Consider the following 22,830-nt stretch of genomic DNA (forward strand, 5'->3'; position numbering starts at 1 on the left):
TTATTTGGGGTGGGGAGGCGCTACAGGGCTTCGGGTCTGGGGGCTTTGCAGCGCGTTGCAGCTGCTGTGAATGTGCATTCGGTTGAGGGCGGTTAGCCATTAGCCGAGCTCCATAGCGGTGAATTGTGGGATGCCCGAGAAGCAAGCAGAAAGCACACACACAATATGTGTTGGCTCGCAAAAAAAAAAAGGGAGGCAGGAGGCTTTCAAAACCAATGTAATGTAACCAGCCAAATGTGAAAAGGCGCTCGCCATTCGCGGCAAGGAGACGATCGGCCACCGAATAACAATGTCTTTCAAAGAGATCAAGGCAGGAGAAAAAGCGAAGCACACAGAAGACCATGGCAAAAAACAGAGTTCAAGTGAGATTGTCTTTTTTTTCCTCCCTCTTCTTTCTGTCTCTTGTCTCACTGTGGACGGGAGGGGGGTTTACAGTTGGGGACACCCGTTTTTAGCATTTGCCGGTAGCTATACTATTTTCCAGCTTGGCTACATGGAGTGAGGGGTGGCTCTGAAATTCTAATATCTCGGGAATTTTTTTTTTTAACTTTGTTGGCTTTTCTCTCTCTCTTCTCTTCTAGGTTGGATCAACGGAATGGAAAGCAGCTCCCAAGCTAGCACCTCTGCCGAGAGAAAAAATCACCATTGCAAAAGTTACAAGTTGATTATTGACCCAGCTTTGAAAAAAGGACAGCACAAACTCTATCGTTACGATGGGCAACATTTTAGCATTCCTGTAAGTATTCATTTTTTAAAGGACATGTTATCTTTTTCCTTATCACTTCCCCCCCCCCCCACTCCCCACTTCATTTTATTTTCCCACCCATCCATCCTTTTAGGGTTGAGAGGGAGGGGTAGAGAAGAATTTTTTAAAGGGTTATTACAAAGTGTTCAGGAAAGCTTTTAAAGTTACGCCCCCTGATATAATGTAGTCTGTCAGAATCCACATGTAAAACCTGCTGCTTTATTTTGCTATGATTCCCAGCAGAGTTGCAGTTTGACATGTGAATGACTCTTCCACACCAACCATTCCCTTTCGGTTTTAATGATTTTAAAGGTGTCAATAGGTGTTTGAAATGTTGTCTGTACACCTCATACTTAAGTTACTTATTCTTCTCAGAACCCTGGTCTTGCCCCAGTGGATTGTGTCAGAGATCCCAGGATAGGACGAATATGGACCAAAACCAAAGAGCTGGAGCTTTCTGTCCCTAAATTTAAGGTATGCTCATTTTGATAATTGAAGGGAGGCCTAAGTCTCAGTTGCTGCTTTATGGGTACACTTATTTGGAAAGTGTAGTTTAGCAAGCTTATAAAAGTAACAAAATGTACCTTTCTAATGTCAAAGTATGTTTGACAAATAGCTCAAGGACCTCCTTGAGTCTTTTGTTTTTAAATCAACTATTTGCAAATAAGCCATTAGTGATGTAGTAACTAGATATTTCCCAGTGATCTGCTGTGGTATTGAGGAAGGAGAATGTCTCTAAACTTGTGTAGCTGTTTTTTTTAACTCTTCGTGTTCCAAGCGATGTCATTATCAACTGCTTGCTCCTTGTCTGTTCTTAAAAGTTTTTTTTTCTTTTAACTTCCTCCTACGTTTTGTGTAAAAACAAATCTTCAGATTGATGAATTTTATGTGGGGCCAGTGCCTCCCAAGCAAGTTACATTTGCCAAGTTGAATGACAATATCCGTGAAAACTTCCTAATGGACATGTGCAAAAAATACGGTGAAGTGGAAGAAGTGGAGATCCTCTACAACCCTAAGAACAAGAAGCACCTTGGAATTGCCAAAGTGATCTTTGCCACAGTCAAAGGAGCCCGAGAAGCAGTACAGCACCTGCACAACACCTCTGTCATGGGCAACATCATCCACGTGGAGCTGGATACGAAAGGTGGGGAAGCCATCTCTGAGCATGCTGTCCTCACTCCCCCCCCTCTGCCCCCCTTCTGTCCAGTGGTGAGATGCATTTGCAGATTGGATGGGGGGGGGACAAGTAATTAATCAAAAGATAGCGTTAAATAGCTGTCAGTCAACTTCCCCCTCTATCTCTCTGCTTTTCTGTGGGCCTTTGATAGTCACGTGGAGCTGAATGTGTTGTCAGTTGCTAGGAGACAGTCCTGTAATTTACAAAATGCTACCATCCTCTCCATTTCACTCACTCATTCATGCTGACACTTTGCTTGTCAAACCGTGTCCTGTCACCTTCTTTCCATAAGTACCGTTTGCACTTAGCTGATAACTTTTTTAACGTTTTTTGTTAGAGGTTGGCAATTTATGTTAGAAAAAGCCTGGGAGAAAAGAAATTTCTTAAAACACTATCTCCAGAGTCAGTTTACAGCAGTGTTCTTGGTTTTTTTTTTTTAATTTAGGCATCTGGTTGTTGGAATCTGTGTACAGGAGGCACTAAGTCTTTTTCCTCTTTGTCTCTTAAAGAGACAGTAACACACTTGATTTTTTTTTTTTTAGGTCTGCATTGGTGACAGTGTCAGGGGAAAACATTGTGATAAACATTATGACTATGAATGCAACGATTATTTAGGCTGCAATCCTATGACCACTTTCCTGGGAGTAAGCCCCATTGAATAAAATTGTACTGAATTCTGAGTAGACCAGCTCAGGCTTTCACTCAATGTATCACATTGTTGGTTTTTTGCTGTACACTCTTAGTGGTCTCCCCCTCCTCCCATTTTTCTTTTTGGCCTGGAGCACTGAACATTCATAATAATGAATTTGCCTCTCTCATCTTCTAAGAAGGACAACTTTTCTATTTGTCAAAAGTATTGAAAATATTACGTTGTTAAGCAGAGTATTTGGACAATATACCAAAAGTCAGCAATATGTAAAGAAATAGTTTTTATTTTCTTTTACCTGTGTTAAAAAGCACTTGCATTTTCATATGAATAGGTATAGAGTACACCAAAATACATTTTTACCTTTGGTGCTAGAGTTCTATTTTGATTCTGAAGTACTACCTGTCTTCTGATTAAAACTAAAATATGAGGAAGAATCATGTATTTGTGCAATAGAAGGAGCTTGAATGAGATTATGATAGATATGTTAAAGGATGTTAAATAGATGAATTTATTTAATTTTTTTAATCAGTATCTGTTTGGAGTAGCCAAGACATAAGCTATCCAGAGAGGGGCATAGTCAGTGAACTACCCCCACAGTATGTGATTGAACAGTACAGACTGAGAAACTTGGAGCCTGATCCATGGATCATTAACACTGGAATATTTAGACATGCAGCCTTTATAAGTTTATTTGGAAAAATTCCACTGAATTAATAAGATTTACTTCCAAGTAAATGCACATGATTGCTTAAGCAGTCTAACTGTAGTCAATTAGGCTGAATTTCCCTAACTTGTAGCCGAGCTTTGTAGTTCAGACTGTTACTTTATTAAACCCTGTTCTTTAAAATTTTTGCTGATACTTAAAGTAAGCCCTTTGTACGCAACTAATCCTAGCCTTTAAAGACTTGTGCTCACTTCCTTTAAAGATTCTGTCATTTGTGATATTTTGTGACCTAACTAGATATATTGCATTCTGGTATTACATGTAATACTAAAATAAGCTATAGAGGAGCAGTTTTAAAAACAACCATTTGCCTACTCTTGCCATCTTATCTATGTTTTTAAATTATTTTAAAAATAAAACTCTACAATTCCAAACACAAATTATAGCAAAGGGAACGCATGGCATTTCAAGTATCTGGCCGATGAGCTCAGAAACTACACGGTTTGTAGCACATGAACTCTGATTTGGGTTTTAGAATGAACTCTGTATATTTCAATAGGTCACTTAAGGTGAAATCTTGACCTTGGTGTAGGGAGTTTAGTAGTCTCTGTAATTAGTAGGACTGTAATGTTCTGGGTTTTAGCTAAATGTTTTAGAGCTAATAGAGACTGATCTTGAACCAGAAAGTCTTTAGATGGAATTGTCACCCCTGCTATGAACTCAGTAAGCGAATTTGGACAAACCATTCTCTTTCACCCTCGATCCCTGGTATGAAATATGGGAGTAATACTGGCCTACTTTACTAGACTGATATGAGGCTAAGAAAATTAATATAATGTAACGCTTTAGTGGTCTAACACACTTTATAAATGTTAATCATTATTATAAATATTAAGCATTATTATTACTGGGGGTAAGCTAATTAGTACCATGTGGATTGGATGGTGCTTGTGATGGCAACAATTTGCCCCTGTAAGTAGAGGCTTATGCCCTGTTAATATGAATAGAAGAGCACATTAGTGATGTCATGTGCCCCCAGACCCCATTGTGCACAGTGTGCTGGCAGAACTGCATTCGCATAGTTGTGCTATCTGAATTGCTGCATCAGTACAGCACCATAACTTTGAACATGGGACCAGACTCCCACATACACAACAGACCAGTAGGTGTGGCTGTTAGTGTTTGGGCTCCCAACATTCTATCAAGAGTTTATGGACCTCCACAGGACTGCGTATTTAACTGCCCTTGTAATAAGCTGTGTGCCCTGTTCCAATTCATGTTTACCTACATATAAATTCCATTGACTGGGCTTATTCCAAAGCAAGTGTGCATGAGATTGGAGTCTTACTGATCTGTAAGAAATGGGTAACGTTTTGAGTCAGTTTCTCTATAAGAGCATACAATGTACTTTTTATGGGGGAAATGTCCATATCAGATTCTAGTGTTCCAAGCTATGCTATTTGCATTTGTAAAACAACGTATTTGACATTTCCAGTATTTGAGCAGAGGCCCAGATGCAGTTAAATATTGTCTTTTTTGTTACAAATAGACTGATCTCTAAACTTACTATTTATTTGGAGAAATGTCTCTTCTCCAAAAGACGTCAGCGTAGAGAGATTAACCCTGCTGAGAACCAGTTCTGTTTTGAAGAAGCCCTCCTTGATAAAATGTTCTCAATGTACACTGAAACTGGTGTCAGCTTTGCCCTAAGTTAACCTTCTTCCTCTCAAAAAATAGTGTTCTGTTGCAATGCCCAGCTGATCCCAAAGAGTGTTAAAACATCTGCCTCATTATGTTTGTCAGAAGCACAGTTTCTTTAGTTTTCTATGAAGAGGAATTCTCCCCTCAATTGACCTGAGAGGACGATATTAAATATTTCAGCAGATCCAGAAGCCCAGCTCTTTGTTTGCAAAAAGAATGAATAAAATAAGGATTCTAAATGGAAGTCTGGGAAGTTTTCATCTACAGTTACAATACGGTGTGTGTTGAAATAAAGTTTTTGTTATTGTTTGTCCAGGTGAAAAACGTATGCATTTCTATGAGCTTCTTGTAAATGGACTCTACACTCCTCAGACTCTTCCTGTAGAGAATGAGCCGGATGCATCACCCACAGTGAATGAATCTCTGCAGGTATCTTTGATTTAGTGCATATTATTTAAAAATAACCAAGTTTGACAGAGAGGGTTCCAAGATTATCTTCATTTTATAATGAATGGTGGGTTGTCTGTCTCCTTAACAGGATTGTTCTTTACATTCTTGTCCAGACAGCTGCCGCCTGTAACCTCCCTTTTGGGGTAAGGCTCCTGAATGGAAGGAATCCTGTTGAAGTTTCAGGTGCATGAGGAATTATTATCCGATCTATAGAACTGTGTTAAAATAGATTCTGACTATGGCAATTACATGATACTTTTTGTTATTAACCTTCACATAGAGATTGACAGGGACAAATTGATCCTTATCAGTCTTAGCTAAGGTCCCAAGTTTTAATCCATTTAGGAGGTAGATTAATCAAGCAAAGTGTTGGTGGAGCAGTTGGTGGAGCTACAAGTTTGTTTGCTTTTTAGGCTATTTTAAGTTCAGGTGTGTTGTTGTAGTAGGAAATTAGTTATAAAAATATTCAAAATAGCCTTGAGGCTTTGAAAAATGCACATATTTACTTAAATTCATTTTGTTTGCTTAGTTACAAAGCAGATGATCTACTAAAAAATTAATTGATTGACAGCCCCTGGAGATATTTTGGTGAAATTTTATATCATTGTGCAAGAAACGTCACATAACCAGAGCTCCATGATCTGTGTTGAATGACTTATGGGCACAGTGTGTGACATTAATATCTCAGCTAGATTTACCAACCTCCAGGTGGTGGCTGGAAATCTCCTGGAATTATGACTGATCTCCAGGTTACAGATATCAGTTCCCCTGGGGAAAATGGAGGTTTGGGAAGATGAATTATATGGCATAATACCACACTGAGGTCCCCTCCTCAGGCTCCACCCCCAAATCTCCAAGAATTTCCCACCTGGAGCTGGCAAATCTAACAGCCTATAAAACTTGTAATACCCCAGTATAGAGAGACTCCGTTCCTCCGCAATCCAGCTGAAAAAAAGCCCTGGTAGTAGGACTAGGTGGAGCTTAAACATTTTTCAGACAATTTGTTTTTCATTACAAAACCCACATTTCGGACAATTTGTTTTTCATTACAAAACCCACATTTTTTTGCATCTGTTTCCTACAAAATCAAAAGACAGCCTCTTCCTTCTCTATCCATGTCCCATTCTGATCTCTGAGAGAGAGGTTTATCTACAATATTTTAGTAATAGTTAAACTGAATTTGCAGTGTTAAAATTCAATTGTTTTTGTAAAGTGTGTGCATTTGGTCACTGGATAAGAATGTTAAAATTTGTTGTTGGGTAATGTATGTAGAATTCCATATATAAATATCATATAAGAACAAACAGCTTATGATTTCGTAACTTGATGAGTGCTGAGAGTGAAAGAGGCTGGGTTAAATGTAATCACTACGGCTATTTGTCTAGTCTACTTGCATAGAATCCCCTATGGAGATGGAAAACTTTGTGCTGTGCAATTCTAAGCATGTTTATTCAGAAGTCAGTCCCTTCTGAATGTGCATAGGATTGCCATCTTTCTAAATGGTTAAAAAAGTTTTCTTTAAAGTAGTGATTGAGTACTTTGAAATATCTAATGCTTAGAAGTCTAACAAAGCAGATATCTCCCAGAATTTCAAATGCCTCTTTGCTAACCTTTTGCTCTGTCTGCTCAAGCTTTCTTTGTATACTTATTTCCACACTTTAAAACAAAAATCAAGCTGGTGTAGTGTAAAATAAATAAATAAAATCTGTTTTGTAATTTATGTTTCCGCAGTATGTCTTTTGTCAAGTGTAGGTAGCTTAAGTAAGAAAGTGATTAGAATTATTTCACGGGTCTAATTCTACCAGGGCTGAGGCCCTTACATGAAGGGGTTAGCATCTTCTTGGGACCCCAGTCCAGTGAATTTCACCATTTGCTTTTTACACAGCTCTCATAACAAGTAGCATGTCTGTTTCTATTTTGTGACATTATTTGCTGTTCTGTCTGTTTTTAGTGTGGGCACCTGATACCTAAACTATCTAATTCTACTGGGATATTTTTATCACTAAATTGTGTTCATTTCATGATTTTCTTTGTTACATTTTAACCCTGTTTCAATCGACAACCTCATGCTGGGTTTATTTGTGCAGAAAGTGCATAATAGAGTGTTCTAACCACCCATCCCTTGTGGAAACACCTGAAGTGAGTGGTTTAATCCCTGGCATTAATTTCTTCAACAGAGAATAAGGCAGGTGGCTACGTCACAAGTTTTCATTCGAATCCCATAGTTACTTGATGGCCCTCTTTTCAGTGTTTGGTTTTGTTGAACATGGATTTGCTATTGCTATCTGCCTTAAAGATAAATTCTCATCATTTTGGGATGGATGTTTTTTATGGGTGCTGCTCATCAGATCCACATGAGGGACACTGACATCATTGCTCTTAAGATTATTTTATCTTTCTCTGGACTTCAAACTCAAAAATGGCCTGTTTAGAAAGACGGGTGAAGAGGGATTCAAAGTAAATTTTAATTAAGAGACCAGTTGGCTGTGCTTGTGGTTCCTAAAAATCCATATCTGGAAACGGTCCAGGTTGCCCTTGTGTGCCCATGTTCAAATATCTTGTTTTTATTTTACCATTCAAACAAACCCAACCTCTTCTAAAGGGCGTTTGTTTAATTAACTCCCTCTTTTCCACCTTAATCAGAATTATAAATAATAGTATTGGTAGGTGGTTCCAGAAACCACCTGCTATCCTGTGTAGAATCCTAAGAGATTTAGCAGTTGAGATCTGCTATTTGAATCTAATTGCCAGAACTAGGAAGTATGTCTGCACAGTCTGTATTTCCTTACGGAATCCTTGCACCTACCCATTTTGGGGGCTGGGGGTGGTCTGAGGAACTTACTAGCCAAACCTGCTGCCGAAATCTCATGTAGGCAGGTGGGCTGAAAAACTGGTATAATGAGAATAGTACTATGATTTTCAAGAGAGAGCTCATTAACTCGATAGTTAACTCACTAGCTCACTAGTTTGGGAGACTGATATATTAGTTTTTCTTCAGTAATGTCAGTTAGACCTTTTAACAGAAACTTACACTTTTAGATTTATGTAAAATATTAATAAGTTTGCCTTTCTCTTAAGCCTCTCAGGACTGTGTGTGTTTATTACCATAGTAAGTGCTAATAGGATGAGGCAAACAAAGGATAGACAGGAATGTTGAGAGGGTGACTTCCCACACAAGGTAGTAGGCAGAGCTTTTTTTCTGGGAAAAGAGGTGGTGGAACTCAGTGGGTTGCCCTAGGAGAAAATGGTCACATGGCTGGTGGCCCCACCCCCTGATCTCGAGTTTAGATTGCCCTCCGTGCTGCTGAGCGGTGCAGAGGGCAATCTAAACTCCCCTCTGTCTGGAGATCAGGGGACGGGGCCACCAGCCATGTGACCATTTCCAAGAGGTTCCGGAACTCCGTTCCTCCATGTTCCAGCTGAAAAAAAACCCTGGTAGTAGGACTAGGTGGAGCTTAAACATTTTTATTTTACTTTATTTTATTTAATTCATTTATACCCCACCTTTCTCTCCAATGAGAACCCAAAAGGGGCTTACATTATTCTCTCCTCTGTTTTATCCTCACAAAAATATATAACATTGGTTAAACTGAGAGAATGTGATTGGACCAAAACTAGTGGTCCTAGCTGAGGGCAGCAGGACATCCTAAGTTTCTTCCATGGGCAGCAGAAACTCACCTGGACTCAATGATGGACATTAAAGTTCCCTTTATTGCAAAAAGCCGCATCCACACAGGTATCCACATGAGCGCAGTTCCCTTCACCTGCCCACTTTGCCCCTTTAAAACCTCTGGTGGTTGAGAGGTGCCTTTGCCTACAGGTCAGTTGCATCAAGCTTGCCCGGGTCTGGTTGCCTTACCTTGTTCAAGGCCACAGCTCCTCCTCCAGGTTCCACTTCCACCCATCTCTGTGCTTTCTTAGCCTTTCCCAGCCTGCTGGCCTTCCTCTCTGCTCCTGTTCCTCTGGATATCTCCCTTTCTATCCCTGGGGCTCTATCTCTTCTGGCCAAACCCAGTACTTCAGCTCCCTTTCTTGCCTTGCCCCAACCCAGCTGGGTTTGCATAGGGCTGGCCAGAGACCCTTGCTGCCCACCATGCCCCCAACTGGTGCCCCAGGCTGGCAAACCATCTGTTCCTACTATTAGACTTTGCAGCTGCTCAGCGGGGTGGGGGAGAGGGGTGCTCTCTTGCAGGTGGCACACCCCCACTCCTGCTGGAGCCATCATGATGCTACTGCCTTCCCGAGCAGTGCCCAACCCTGTCTGGAGCAGCTGCTTCCTCTGGCCCAGTAAGTGAGGCATCCTCCAGCCTCTGTTGCTGCCTCTGTGCCACAGCCACCCAGCTAGCTTCAATGATGGAGGGTTTGAGCCTGGGTCTCCCAGATCATAGTAAGTTGGTAATCAGTATTACTGGACAGCCATTTTATTTATGTAACAAACATTTTCCCATCAAATTTTATATACTAATACTCAAGTAGCCCTGATCTGTGGATAGTTAAATCCAGAGATTGTAGCCATGAACAGGCAAGACAGATCTTCCTACACACGTGAAGGGTCCCCAGGTTTGCAGAAAAAGCTGAAATCGAAAAAAACCCCAAACATTGGGGAGGTTTTAAAAAGCCCAAAATAATAAAAGGAATGCTTGTACATTTAACCAGATGCCCACAGTGGCTGTTGCTAGGCAACTATAACAGTTTTGCAAGTATGCCAGGCTTGGTTTCTGTCAGAAAAAGGCAGGGCCCTTTCTGGGGCTATTCTGACCTTTGATGGAGGATTCATTGGGACCAGGCCCAAAAGCAACTACCAGATGATTTGATACATTAATTGCATGACTCACCGAGGCCTGGCTGCTTGCTACTGTTCAACAACAGCGCCCCCCCCCCCCTCTACGCCAGTGTACTGTAGTGGTTAGAGTTTCAGAGTAGGAACTGGGAGACCCAGGTTCCAATCACCACTCTGGTAGAAGCTCACTGGGTGATTTTGATCCAGTCACACACACTCGGCCTAAGCTACCTCTCGGAATGGTTGTGAGGCTAATGATGTAAGTTGCTTTGGGTCCCAGTGTGGAGAAAAGTAGTACATAAATGGAGTACGTTACTAAATATAGATGAAGATGGGGAGCAGATAAAAGGTGAGTTGTTCTGTGGATTTGAAAGAAAGACATAGGGAAAGGTGAGCATATGGGGGCTGCCAGGAGGAAGGAAAAGGGAAGTAGTGTGGGGAAGGGGACATAGGGACTCGGCCTGGCTCAGCCAGCACCACACTACTGGGCCATGGGGCGAAGCTGCCGAGGTGAAGGGGGAAAGGTGAAGATGGGGGTAGACCAAGGAAGGAAAAGGGGAAGAGATTGGGGGTGGGGAGAAGGAAAGAGGTATGGTGGAGGGGGAAATTAGATGCCCCCCGGGTCTCCACTTGTACAGTCTAATCCTGACATTGAAAACAAGCCCATTAAGCACCATTTTCAGCTAAGATTCAGGGAAAGATTTAATAGCAGTCTATACATTTACCTTATTTTATGCTCCTCAGAAATCTCAAATCCCATTATATTTTTATTTTTTAGAAAAGAAAGTTGTGAATGAGAATCCATAGCAGATTGTTTGTATTCTGGTCATCATTCTAATATATCTTGAGAGACATTTATCTATATTTTTGTCATCCTCTCCGCTTTTTTTTTTTTTTTGCAGTTGGCTGATACTCTGAAACGCCTAAAAGACAGTAGCCTTTCTTCTGTGGGATCATCGGCTACCCCAAACAGTAGCACCCCATTTTCCCAGGATACAGCTTTTTCCAGTTGTCGGCAAGACACCCCAAACTCTTACAGCCAATTTACCCCACAGTCCCAGGGAACCCCTCTCACCCCGCGCATGGGCACTCCATTTTCCCAAGACTCGGCATATTCTAGTCGCCAGACAACACCAGCTTACCATTTCAGACAGGACTCTGGGTATAAGCCCAGGAGACACGAGACAAAATTTACAGATGCTTACAACAGACGTCCAGGTCACCACTATGTCCATAATTCCGCAGGTGCTTTCCGAGGGTCGGAGCATCAATTTAATGCATTCAAATCCCATCAGCAAGAGACTGTGCAATATTCCCACACTCCTCCTCTGAGTCACTCGGGGTCTTCAACTTACAAATCAGCCTTTTCCCCATACCAAGCACCAGCTACGTATCCCCAACCTGAAGAACCTCCCCTCCCCCAAACGTCCAGAGAAGTCGAGTACCAGCGACCTCCATTGCCTCCAACAGAAATGCCTGTTGAAAGCAGCACTGCTACCACTGCTGATTTTGTTCCTTTGAAGGAAAAACCTGAGGAGCCGCCACCCCTCCCAGAATCAAACAGTCTTAATGAACTGGCTGTGGTACCCTTCTCACAGACTCCAGAAAGGAGTGAGACCCCAGGTACCCCAACTATGGAATCTGAAGTTCAACATAACAGTTTAGACTCAAGGATTGAGATGCTCTTGAAAGAGCAGAGAACAAAGCTATATTTTCTCAATGAGCATGACTCGGACAATGAGATTCGAATGGAAGGAAGCCCAATCTCCTCTTCTTCCTCCCAGCTTTCCCCAATCCCAACATTTGGTTCCAGCTCTCAGCCCAGTCACAGAGCACAAACCCCATCCTCACGTCCTTCCAGCATTGGCTTGGAAGATATTAGCCCCACACCATTACCAGATTCTGATGAGGATGATGAACCAGTTCTTGGAACGGCTTCTCTTTGTCCAAATTCAAGAGGAACATTGGATGCCCCTCCTGTTGACCAGCTGTGTAGGACATCTAAAACCGAGTCCGCAGAGACTAAAGAAATGCTGCCTGGTAACCAGAGTCCGGTGTCAGAAAAAATGGAAGAGGTAAGCAATTCAGATCGGCTCCTTGTGTAAATGACAGGTATGGAGAGAATTTCTCTACTGGGAATTGCACTGTTAATTTAAAATTAGCTGGTGAGTTGTACCCAATAATATATATATATTTGTGAGTGTGTTTGTTGGTTCCCATGTACATGCACTCCTTTTATAAACGGATCCAGAGGAGTTAGCCATGTTAGTCTGTAGTTGCAAAATAGTAAAAAGTCCAGTAGCACCTTTAAGACTGACCAACTTTATTGAGGCATAAGCTTTCAAGAACCACAGCTCTCTTCGTCTCCATCTGATTAAGAGAGCTGTGGTTCTCAAAAGCTTATGACTCAATAAAGTTGGTTAGTCTTAAGTGCTACTGGACTTTTTACTATTTTATAAATGGAGTAGTTCATATTTACTTGGAAGCTGTGGGATGGACAGGGCTTTTTTTCAGCTGGAACGCGGTGGAACGGAGTTCCGGAACCACTTGAAAATGGTCACATGGCTGGTGGCCCCGCCCCCTGATCTCCAGACAGAGGGGAGTTTAGATTGCCATGTGACCATTTTCTCCGAGGGCAACCCACTGAGTTCCACCACCTCTTTTCCCAGAAAAAAAGCCCTGGGGATGGACATTAGAAAACTGAGGTTGGTGAGAGTTAAGTGGCAAATGACATGTGTTCTGTCCATGTGCAGAGAGTCATCTGCAGCAGCTTGCAAGTATAGGCAAGGAAAAAGCCTCACCTGATGCATGATAGGAAACAGTTTTGGGGTTGAATGAAACCCACCCAGCCACCAGCTTGACTGGGTTTTGTTGGAATTAGTCCATTGGCGAAGGATGGATAGAAGGGCACTCTAGCTTTTCTGTGTTGTTTTTATACCTCCTGTGTGACCTTATCTGTAGTCAGTGTGTGCCTGTACCACACACCTGACTGTCACAGCTGACAGAGATAGGACTGCATATATGGAATGAATTCGCAGGCAGCATGGAATACGTATAAGGGGCCTGATGGAAAAGAGGAGTGTGATTAATGAGCAGAGAACGCTGTCTTTTGATTACCCCCCAAAACTATAAAGCATAGCTTTTCATCCTTCCACTTCAGCCTGGCTTTCTCTGAATTTTGTTAAAAGCTGATCTTGAAAAAGCCCTTGAGTAGGTGAAATGCAGTGTTTTAGTTAAATTTAGAGGCATCGCTGTCTGAGGACTTATATTTTCTTCTCCCGCCCCCAGTTAATAGTTAAGTTGCCACAGATTATTTTATAATTGGTTAGCTTACTACTGACTGGCCATGTCCAAGCATGTTACTTCTGGCATGCCCTGAAGAAAAAGAGAGGGTGGGGGGCTTCTTCCTGCAGCTCCTTGGGCTCAGGAAATCATGTTGATGAGAGAAGGAACATGGGCGGCATTACTGCTGCCAGCCATTGTGTTTACATGTACAAAGGGTAGAAGGGAAAATTATCTGCTGTGGCAGGAGATAATTGCCTTGCCTATTTATCTTCCAACAGCACCTTCTGACAAATTATGTAGGTGCTCCAGATTAGTAGGACATGAAATATTCAATGTTTATCAAATTATCTAAAGTACAGATAGCTTTAAAAGGGGTTAGGCAGGATCATGGAGGATGGGTCTGTCAGTGGGCTGCTAGCCGTGATGAATAAAGGGACCCTCCACATTCAGAGGCAGTGAACCTCTGAATACCAGGGCCAGCAGGCACCCTTCAACTTCTATGCCCTGTTGTTGGGCCTACATAGCAACTGGTTGGCCACTGTGAGATAGGAAGCGCAGCTAGGTAGACTTCTGATCTGATGCAGCTGGTTTACTCTGAAGTTCTTAAAGTATACAAGATCCTTAATGCTGCATTAGTTCACATTAAGCCCCATTGAACTCAATGGGACTTACTTCCAAGTAAGCTTGCCTAGGATCCTGTTGCATGTGCACTTAACCACGAGAGAGAATGAGTCTTGTGGAATCCACATTTCTTACATTTTTGTTCTGTTTGTAATTTTCCTAGCATTTATAGATTGGTGTGATAAGGGTTTCTGACTTTTCCCTGACCATTCCTCAGTACACATACACCTGTTTTAAAAGACAGCTGATTCAAGCTTCAGGGATTTTTTTCCCCCTGAAGGACTGAAGCTGAAATAATGACTGCAGAGCCATCTGAAACATGAGACGTAGCTTTTCCAGCTTGCAAATGAGATAGGAAGGAGTGCCAGGTTTTAGCCTATGAAGGAGTTGGGAAGAGAGAAGCTCATGTTTCAGCCTATTGTGAGGCTGCTGTTCCTGGCCCATCTTTCAAAGAATTCCTCAGCAAGAGCAGGAAAGCTAGCATCTGGGATTTCTAAAGCATTTGGGGCAGGAAAAGAGAAAGCGCTTTAATTGCTTCTACCTCTCTACCAAAAGGAAGTTCCAGGGAGGCTTTGTTTTTCTTTGTAATTCATATAATGCAAACAAACATATTGAAGCATGATCTGTCTTTGGATAGCAGTTTCTGTAGTTATATTTCTACTGGTTATGAAATCTCGAGGTTTTTTATAACCAGATTAAAAAGGATGGGGTAACTTTCGCTGTCTTAAATACAAATGGCCCATCTCTAGCTATTCCAGAGCCTCAGTTCTCTTTCCACCAGTATTGAATGGGAATGTTGCCATTTTTCTAAAAGAAACACCAAGGTGTATATCAAAATCACTTTGTTTAGTGGCTATGTTTGTTATTAATTTATATAGTACTTTGCCCTTAACCTTACAACTAGGGTTTTAAATCGCTTAATCTGACGGATAGTAGTGTTCTCAAGGCCATCCAATGAACTTAGTGGTCAAATGTGTGATCAGCTCCCCTCCCCCCCCAAGCCAGCATGTGTATTAAGGCATCAGACCATTACACAGGACCTATTGTCCATCCAAGGTACTAAGGTGAGTCCCTTAGCTTGCTCACAGCAGGTCTAGCTACTTTCAGCCCTTGACTCTTTCTCCCCATGCCGTCACTCCCCCTCTGCCTTTTGTTTGTTGTCACGCCAACATCTTCACAGGTAGATGATGTAAGTATTTTTGGACTTGGGACTATCCCTAATGTAATGTCTTCTGTTTACAATTCTTTCCTGGGCAGTCTCTCAGAATTACAATTATACATTCTGAAGGAGACTTCACTATAGCTGAAGACCTGTACATTGCTAACAGTGAGATCTGCTTCTGCATAGATCAGGCTGCAGGCTTATCTTGGCCAAATGAATGCAGCTGTGACATGGAAAATGAAGTTAAGAGAGGGAAAAATCTTTGCTCTGAAAAGAGAGATTTCATATTGCGCTCAGGATTTCTGTAGAAAAGTGAACTGAGAACAAAGCAAAGAAAACAAGACACATTAAGATCATTGCAATTATGTTCTGGGTTAATTAATGTGGAATAATATACATACGCTGCCTGACTGTGCACTCTCAACAAGAAACACAATAGAATCACCATGTTGCACTAAGAGGTATGCATTAATAACGGGACCCTTCCCAACTCTCTCTGCAAACTGCATCAAGATCAGGGCATCAGAAGGTTAGAAGCATTCTAAAATAAGGCTGTTTTTGAATGGGCCAGGAATTCAAGCATTGGGTTGTCTAACTGCCAAAGGGCTTTTGAATCTCTGTGGCCATTGCTTTTAATAAAGGGAGCCAAAGGAGGAACAGATCAAAAGAACACTTGACTGAACCTTATATATTTGTTCATTGATGACTGAAGAAAAAAAAACGTGGTTGACTTGGAAAATGTCGCCTGTTTTCAGATCTGTCTTCCATTGGGCTATTGAATAGGATCTAGTTCCACAAATCAAGGCAATCTAATTTGCATAATGTTTGCTAACTTTGAAAATCAAAGATATTGATTGTTGCATTATCTATCAATGATTTGGTCCTGTTTAACTAGCACAAAACAGTAAGGGAAGGATCATAGAAAACATCTTTACTTGAGGCTTTGCCTCTGTTCAATTAGTCTGCAAGTACCAGTTCCTATGTAGGAGATTCTCATTCGTTTTTCTTCCAAGAGTGGAACCATTGAAAGTTAAATACTAAAAGCACACACCCCTTTAGCATGTAGCATTTACAGATGTATGTATTGTGAAATTGCAACCAGTTTATGGCAACCTCAGCAACAGAGGTGGTTTGTCATTGCCTTCCTCTGCAGAGATTTCCTTGATTGGTCTCTCATCCAATTACCAACCCTGCTTAGCGTCCAAATTCTGATGAGATCAGACTATACCATACTGCCTTCCCTTCCCATGTAGCATCTAGCCATAGTAGAAATGGAAAGTCCTGATAGTCACCTGAAATGAGATTTGGGCTGCTGTTCTGTGCACAACAACCTGCTGTTGGCTTCCATGGTGTTTCCATTAAATTTACAGTCAATTAAGTGTGAATACAATAGTAAATTGTCCAATAGCAGCTTTAAGACTAACCAACTTTATTGTAGCATAAGCTTTCGAGAACCACAGTTCTCTTCATCAGATGCATCTGACAAAGAGAACTGTGGTTCTCGAAAGCTTATGCTACAGTAAAGTTGGTTAGTCTTGAAGATGCTACTGGACTCTTTACTATTTTGCTTAGGGTTGCCAGCTCCAGTTTGGGAAATTCCTGGAGATCTGGGGGGTAAAACCTGGAGAAACCTGGAGAATGTGGGGTTTGGGGAGGGAAAGGACCTTGGCATGGCATAATTCCATAGAATGCAGCCCCAAAAGTAGCCATTTTCTCCAGGTGAACTGATCTCTGTGGCCTGGAGACCAGTTGTAATTCCAGGAGATCTCCAGCCACTACCTGGAGGCTGGCCACCCTAATTTTGCTACTACAGACTAACATGGCTAACTCCTCTGGATCTAAGTGTGAATAGGATCACAGCCTTAAAAACTAACCCTAACTTGCTCCCTAGGAAATGCCACTCAGTCTGACTCCTTTTGACTTGCTCATGCTCCATCTAAAACAACTTTCCAGTTTTGAGATTATAATGCTTGTTTTGTTTTTCTGCTTTTCTCAACCTTACTGATAGATTTGGGAAGGAGTTGATACACTGTCCTCTTAGAGAGACTTTTTATTACATTCATTTTGTTTTTCGGAATAATTTGGAAATTACTTTCTTTTAGAAGCCAGTTAAAGCCGGAAGAAGCACAAAACACAGACAAACTACCAACTGGTGTTGCAAGCCCTTCTAACAAGAGGGAAGCAAAACATTTTGCTTTATCCTATAGCCCTCAGTTCTCAAGCGTTAATGGGTGCTACCCAAGAACAAGTATAGAAAGAGAGAACTGTGGGTCTGACAAAGCAGGGCAAGATAACTGTAATATGAGCAAAATCCAACTCATAGCCAGACTGTCCAAGAACCGACTGAGGAAGTATATATGGAGTGCAGTCAAATAGTCATTTAAGGCCAATTAGAGCCCTACAACAAGTCAATCCTGTCGTGTTTTTGTGTTTTATTGTTTTGCCCAAGGCCAACCAGTGAATCCAAGTGTGACGAGGGATTTGAATCCAGTCATTCGAGGACGAAGTCTATTATTCTAATATTTGCAACGCTTCAGCCTAAACTTATCTACCTTGGAGATCAGTATCAGAAAGCAGGATAGAAATATTTTAATAAAATAAATACCCTTGTCATTTGGAGCATTTTCCTTTTTTTTTTTTGTCCCTTCATGCTTGACTTCAATGGATCTATCACAGGATAGATTAGAGGTGGCCATCTGTACATGGGATTTATACAACCAAGAGCCTTCAACAGTTCTTTAACATTGCTCTGTATTCTACAAGTTACTTGCTGCCATCAGTAAAACTTCATGGAAGACATTATGCAGCATTGGCCTGTTGGTTGGAAGGTTTGTTCCTTAAGGATGAATCTCAGCTTGATTCATTTCTGGTTTGGCATAACTCCTTCAGTAAGGGGACAATTTACTTGTGGCCTGGTGATGTGTTGAATCTCTGCAAGATGAGAGTTGCTAGACAGTTGTAATTAAACTACTTAGGGGCCATTGGCTTAGTTGTATAGTTTATACCTCATAAAAAGATGAATGTGTAGTATTGAAAGGAGTTGTGCCTGCTCTCCTCAATGAAGCTGATAGGAAGAAGGGGTCTCTTCTGATGCTTAACCATTGAGGAGCAATGGAATGTTCAAGTGAAGTGATTGAAAGCCAGTTGTGGTTGTAGGCTAGAGTACTTCTTTCACTCTCAGGAGTCAGATTGAGGCTTTGAGGCTTTTGAATTTTTGCATATTTATGCCAAATGATATAGCAGGTGATGCGTATATCTCTGGGCTTGGCTTAAGCAATTTGTTTTGGAATACTGAGGCTTGACCTCTGGCTAGCTACAAGAGTTGCATTTGCTATATATGTATATATATGGAAAGTGCTCTTAATGAGTTGTTCAAGATGTATTTATTTTTAACAGAATGTTTATTTTTAACAGAATGCTTAACAGAATGTTAAGCAGTTATAAGATGTGCAATTTGCCGTTAACATTTTGACTGATCAGTTCATCCATTTTCTGTCTCAGCTGTTATGAAATCATATCTCTAGATAACAGCTCCTAAGATCACAGTTTGAATGTAAGTTGCACTGAAATTAGCTGATGTCACAAAGCAACTCTGGCTTGTCTGTGATGAAACAGCTCTGGTTTATTCTTGGGGTTGAGTGTTCTTCTCCCTTGCCATCACCCCTCCAGTACAGAGCCAAGACTGAAGACCTTTTGCTTTGAAAGAGACCCCAGTTTATTGTGTCCGCAGTTTAATCCTGGTTTGTAAACAAGAAAAACTGCAATTAGTTAAAACACCTCAATTTGGATGTCACAATAGACTGGTTTCTTTCAAACCAGGAAGTCTTCAGTTTTGGCTTTGCATATGAGAGGCAAAGGCAGTGCATGAGCTTGAGAAGAAATTCAGGTTTTGTTTGTGATGTCTGAATTAATTCAGTAGATCTTGCTTCTAAGTAGAGATGGGCACGATCCAAAAAAAAATTAATGATCAAGCTGATCGTGGATCGGCACCAGCAACGATCCCGATTTAATGACCTGCACTAAGCATCTCCCGTTCCCGATCTGTGGATAGTGGAGCAAAAGTGGAGGGGCGCCCTGCTGTTCCCAGCGATACAGGAACGGTGGATGATGCCGGCGGCATCTGTGTTTGTGTTTGGCCGTCAGAGCTGCCTATCAGGGTTTGCAGGGATGAGATTGGAGTGCCCATGGCTACAGAACACCCCCTTCCCCCTCCCTCCCCTGGGTGTCTTCTCCCAACTGGTGACTGCTTTGCTGCTCCGTGGTTGGAAGGAAACCCTGCTGATCAAGGAAAGCTGGGCTTCCATTCGGGTTTCCAGGGTGACAGAAGGAGGGCAAACAGAGCTCAGGCATTCCCCTGGCTCCATTGCCAGGGGAATAGATTGCTGGCGCCTGAGTGTCTGGATCCCCGATCCGAGCCCGATTGCCCCGATCGCCATTATCGTGGGTTTTTTCCTATCGTAATGCGGATTGTGCCCATCTCTACTTCTAAGTAAATGTATTTAGGAACCAGTGTGTTCTTCTTTTGCTGTGGGTGCACAATTTCTAAGTAGAAAAAAATTACAGTGTTAATTCTTCCATGAAAGCCACATCCTTTGATCTGGAGACCCTGCCCTCTAATCACAGCTGATGGTTTCTCAGTAGTGAGAGAAGTACTCTTCATACATGCTCTGAAATGTGCTGCCTTTGAGTAGCATCATGTCTTTTGGAGCCAAGAACAAGTCATTCAGAACAGGTTCCAAGGCTGATCTCTGCCTGTAGGTTCTGACATTCTAGTAACAGGAAACTGCTTTATATGTTCAAGCAGAGTGTTCTTTACACCTGAGCGCACACAATTAAAATGCACCAATAAAGAAAATGTTTTTCTTGTAGCAGACAGACTTGTTTCTGGAAGAACCATCATAATCATTGCTCCTAGCTCCTCTTCCCTACAAGTCAATAACATTCAATTTAAGAATGACATTCGATTTATATACCGCCCTTCAGGACAACTTAAAGCCCACTCAGAGCGGTTTACAAAGTATGCTATTATTATCCCCACAACAAAATACCCTGTGAGGTGGGTGGGGCTGAGAGAGCTCCAGAGAGCCGTGACTGGCCCAAGGTCACCCAGCTGGCTTCAGGTGGAGGAGTGGGGAATCAAACCAGCTCTCCAGATTAGAGTCCCGCGCTCTTAACCACTACACCAAACTCTCAGGAGTCAGATTGAGGCTTTGAGGCCTCAGTCTGACTCCTGATATGGTGTCAGGAGGTGGGATATGTGGTGGTAGGGGATGCAGGTTGTCTCTGTTCAAGTCATAAAATTCCAATTTGGGGAAATACCAGGAGATTTACAAGCAGTAAATGCAGCATGATCCCATCCTAAGTAACGCTTCAGTAACAGCTTGCAGGTCAGAGTGGTTCCTGCCCAACTCCTGTGGCTGCAAGTGCCGTAGAAGCAGCTACGTGTGGTGGTTGTGTTTGAGAATTCTTACTGCAGATAAAAGAGAGGCCCTGGCTGAAGGGGCTAATAATAAGAATCTTGTTACCATTGCAATACTGCCTTAGCAATCCAATTTGCAAAGCATCTTCCAAACATGAAAGTCCTTGGCTGGATCTGCTCGCTACAATTTTTCAGAACTGAATTAAACACAGGAACTAGAAACAAAGGAGCTAAATTTTAAATGGCAACTTTCAACTTGGAACATATTATTCCATTTGATTTGACAGAGAACGTGTCTGCATAGATGTTACTTCAATATAAAAAAACCCCTCACAATTGTGACTTATAGAACTCCGTAATTGTAGAACTCTTTTATCTATTTCATGCTCTTTGTTTTTATACACAGTCCCATGGTATCAGTAATACAGGGAATTGGAAAATTTGGTTACATTATAGCAGGAGAAGTAGCACAGTCTTTAGCCCAAATTATAAGATTTTTCTCAAGTGCCCTTTGACAAGAACTTGAATAGCCCCAGGAGTACTGACATCTTATCTTGAGCATAACAGGTGTAGATAGAGGCTGGACCACAAGCTATAGCATTAAAGCCTGTCTCTTGCTGATGTTTCAGATGCAAAACACAGTGGTTGTTTATGAAGAGCGACATCTTGTATCCCCTGGAAACTCCGTCTTATAAGAAAGGAAAGCAACTTCACTCTTTCAAAATAATGCCCCATCATGATCAACTGATTCCACCCCCACCCCACTTTCTTCCTTGCCTTTTTTAACCAGTTTTCTCTCAGTGTGAGGCAGTAGCTAATTAGGAACCAGCACCTGAGCCTTTCACATTGTGTGGCACAAATACACACCATGGTGGCATTTCTCTCCCAACCAAGTAGTTCTGGGAGTGAGCTGCTGTTTTCAGGGGAATAGTTTCCTCCACCCCTGTGTGTCTTGAAGGATCATCTTAAATTTCCTATCCTGGGAATTTAATAACGCAACATAAATTAGACCTGATATTGTTCAGGTTTCTTTCCTTCCAGTACGGTGCCTGTTTGTATTTTAATAAATATCTGGATAGGATCACAGCTGTTGCCTTGCCATCTGCACTGTGCTGTAAGTGACAGGGCAGGTGACAGGTGTCAAACAATGGCCTTTTGCTCCAGAGGGCCAGTAGGCTTCAGAGCACACGCGAAAGTCAACATAGGCAAAGAAACACAGTATGGTGGTTGCTTTTTTGGAGAATAAACAGCTGAGATATACTATATCGACTGCAGACAAACTGTTATGTGTCCCTGTATTATTGGCTATTACTATGTTTTCTTTGTAATCAGTGTGGTGCTAAAAATATTGGCAAGGTTTTTAAAAATTAAATCACATATATGCATTATATTGGTGTCAAGTCATATACAGTATAAAACAAATGAACATATATTTGTAACCATTTTAGAGATTAGATATGATGTATTGGTTAGAGCGTTGGACTGATCCCCGCTCTGCCATGAAGCTCATTAAGGGAGCAATCCCAAGCAGCAATCTTGGAAAGTAAATCTCTGTTATTAAATGGAGCTTCCTCCCAGTCGCTCTCTCTCAGTGTAACCTACCTCGCAGGGGGATGTTGTGGAAGGAGCACAATGACAGTTGCTCTGAGCTCCCTCCAGGAAGGGCAGGATAAAAAAAAAGTAATGAAAATACACAAAATCAGACTCCAAATTTGGCCATGATATGTTCCATTAATGGTCTCCATGAATTTTCTGTTTTATTTGGTCTTATTGGTCCCTTACGAAAATAAAGAGAGTAGCATCTCTCATACTGATGCAGTTCAGATATTTTTAAGAAAATTAAGAAGACATGTTCAGGTATCTGCTATTAACTGTTACTGGAAGATCTTACTCAGTGTATTTGTTAAAATTTTCAAGATTGTCATAGCTCCGTTGCATTTCTCCCACAGGTGGGGAAAACTAGGTGTCAGTAGTTATTGCTTCCTACGTTTACATATTTTCCAGGTGTCATATATGCCAGTTATGTAATGTAGAGTACTTTAGACTAGAACTAGAGAGACCTGCATTGAGATGGCTCAGCCATGAAACCTGTTAGATGACCTGGCCCAGTAATACTGTTTCATGCTACTCTACCTCATGTGGCGTCTGTCAGGCAAATTATGGATAATACTCATAAC

At 41.6% G+C, this 22,830-nt stretch overlaps 1 protein-coding gene across 1 annotated transcript in view; it reads left to right on the plus strand.

Moving 5' to 3' along the window:
* The first annotated feature begins 141 nt into the window (after positions 1 to 141).
* The window catches only part of SETD1B (SET domain containing 1B, histone lysine methyltransferase), a 47,087-nt gene continuing 24,398 nt past the window's right edge, over positions 142 to 22,830 (plus strand). Inside the window, exons 1-6 of the mRNA XM_054996453.1 lie at positions 142 to 362; positions 582 to 736; positions 1,121 to 1,219; positions 1,619 to 1,889; positions 5,253 to 5,365; positions 11,069 to 12,241. Coding sequence (XP_054852428.1) covers positions 290 to 362; positions 582 to 736; positions 1,121 to 1,219; positions 1,619 to 1,889; positions 5,253 to 5,365; positions 11,069 to 12,241 — 1,884 coding nt within the window. The 5' untranslated portion in view covers positions 142 to 289. The remainder of the gene's footprint in view (positions 363 to 581; positions 737 to 1,120; positions 1,220 to 1,618; positions 1,890 to 5,252; positions 5,366 to 11,068; positions 12,242 to 22,830) is intronic.

Source organism: Eublepharis macularius, chromosome 13 (assembly GCF_028583425.1).
Source record: "Eublepharis macularius isolate TG4126 chromosome 13, MPM_Emac_v1.0, whole genome shotgun sequence".
Taxonomy (NCBI): domain Eukaryota; kingdom Metazoa; phylum Chordata; class Lepidosauria; order Squamata; family Eublepharidae; genus Eublepharis; species Eublepharis macularius.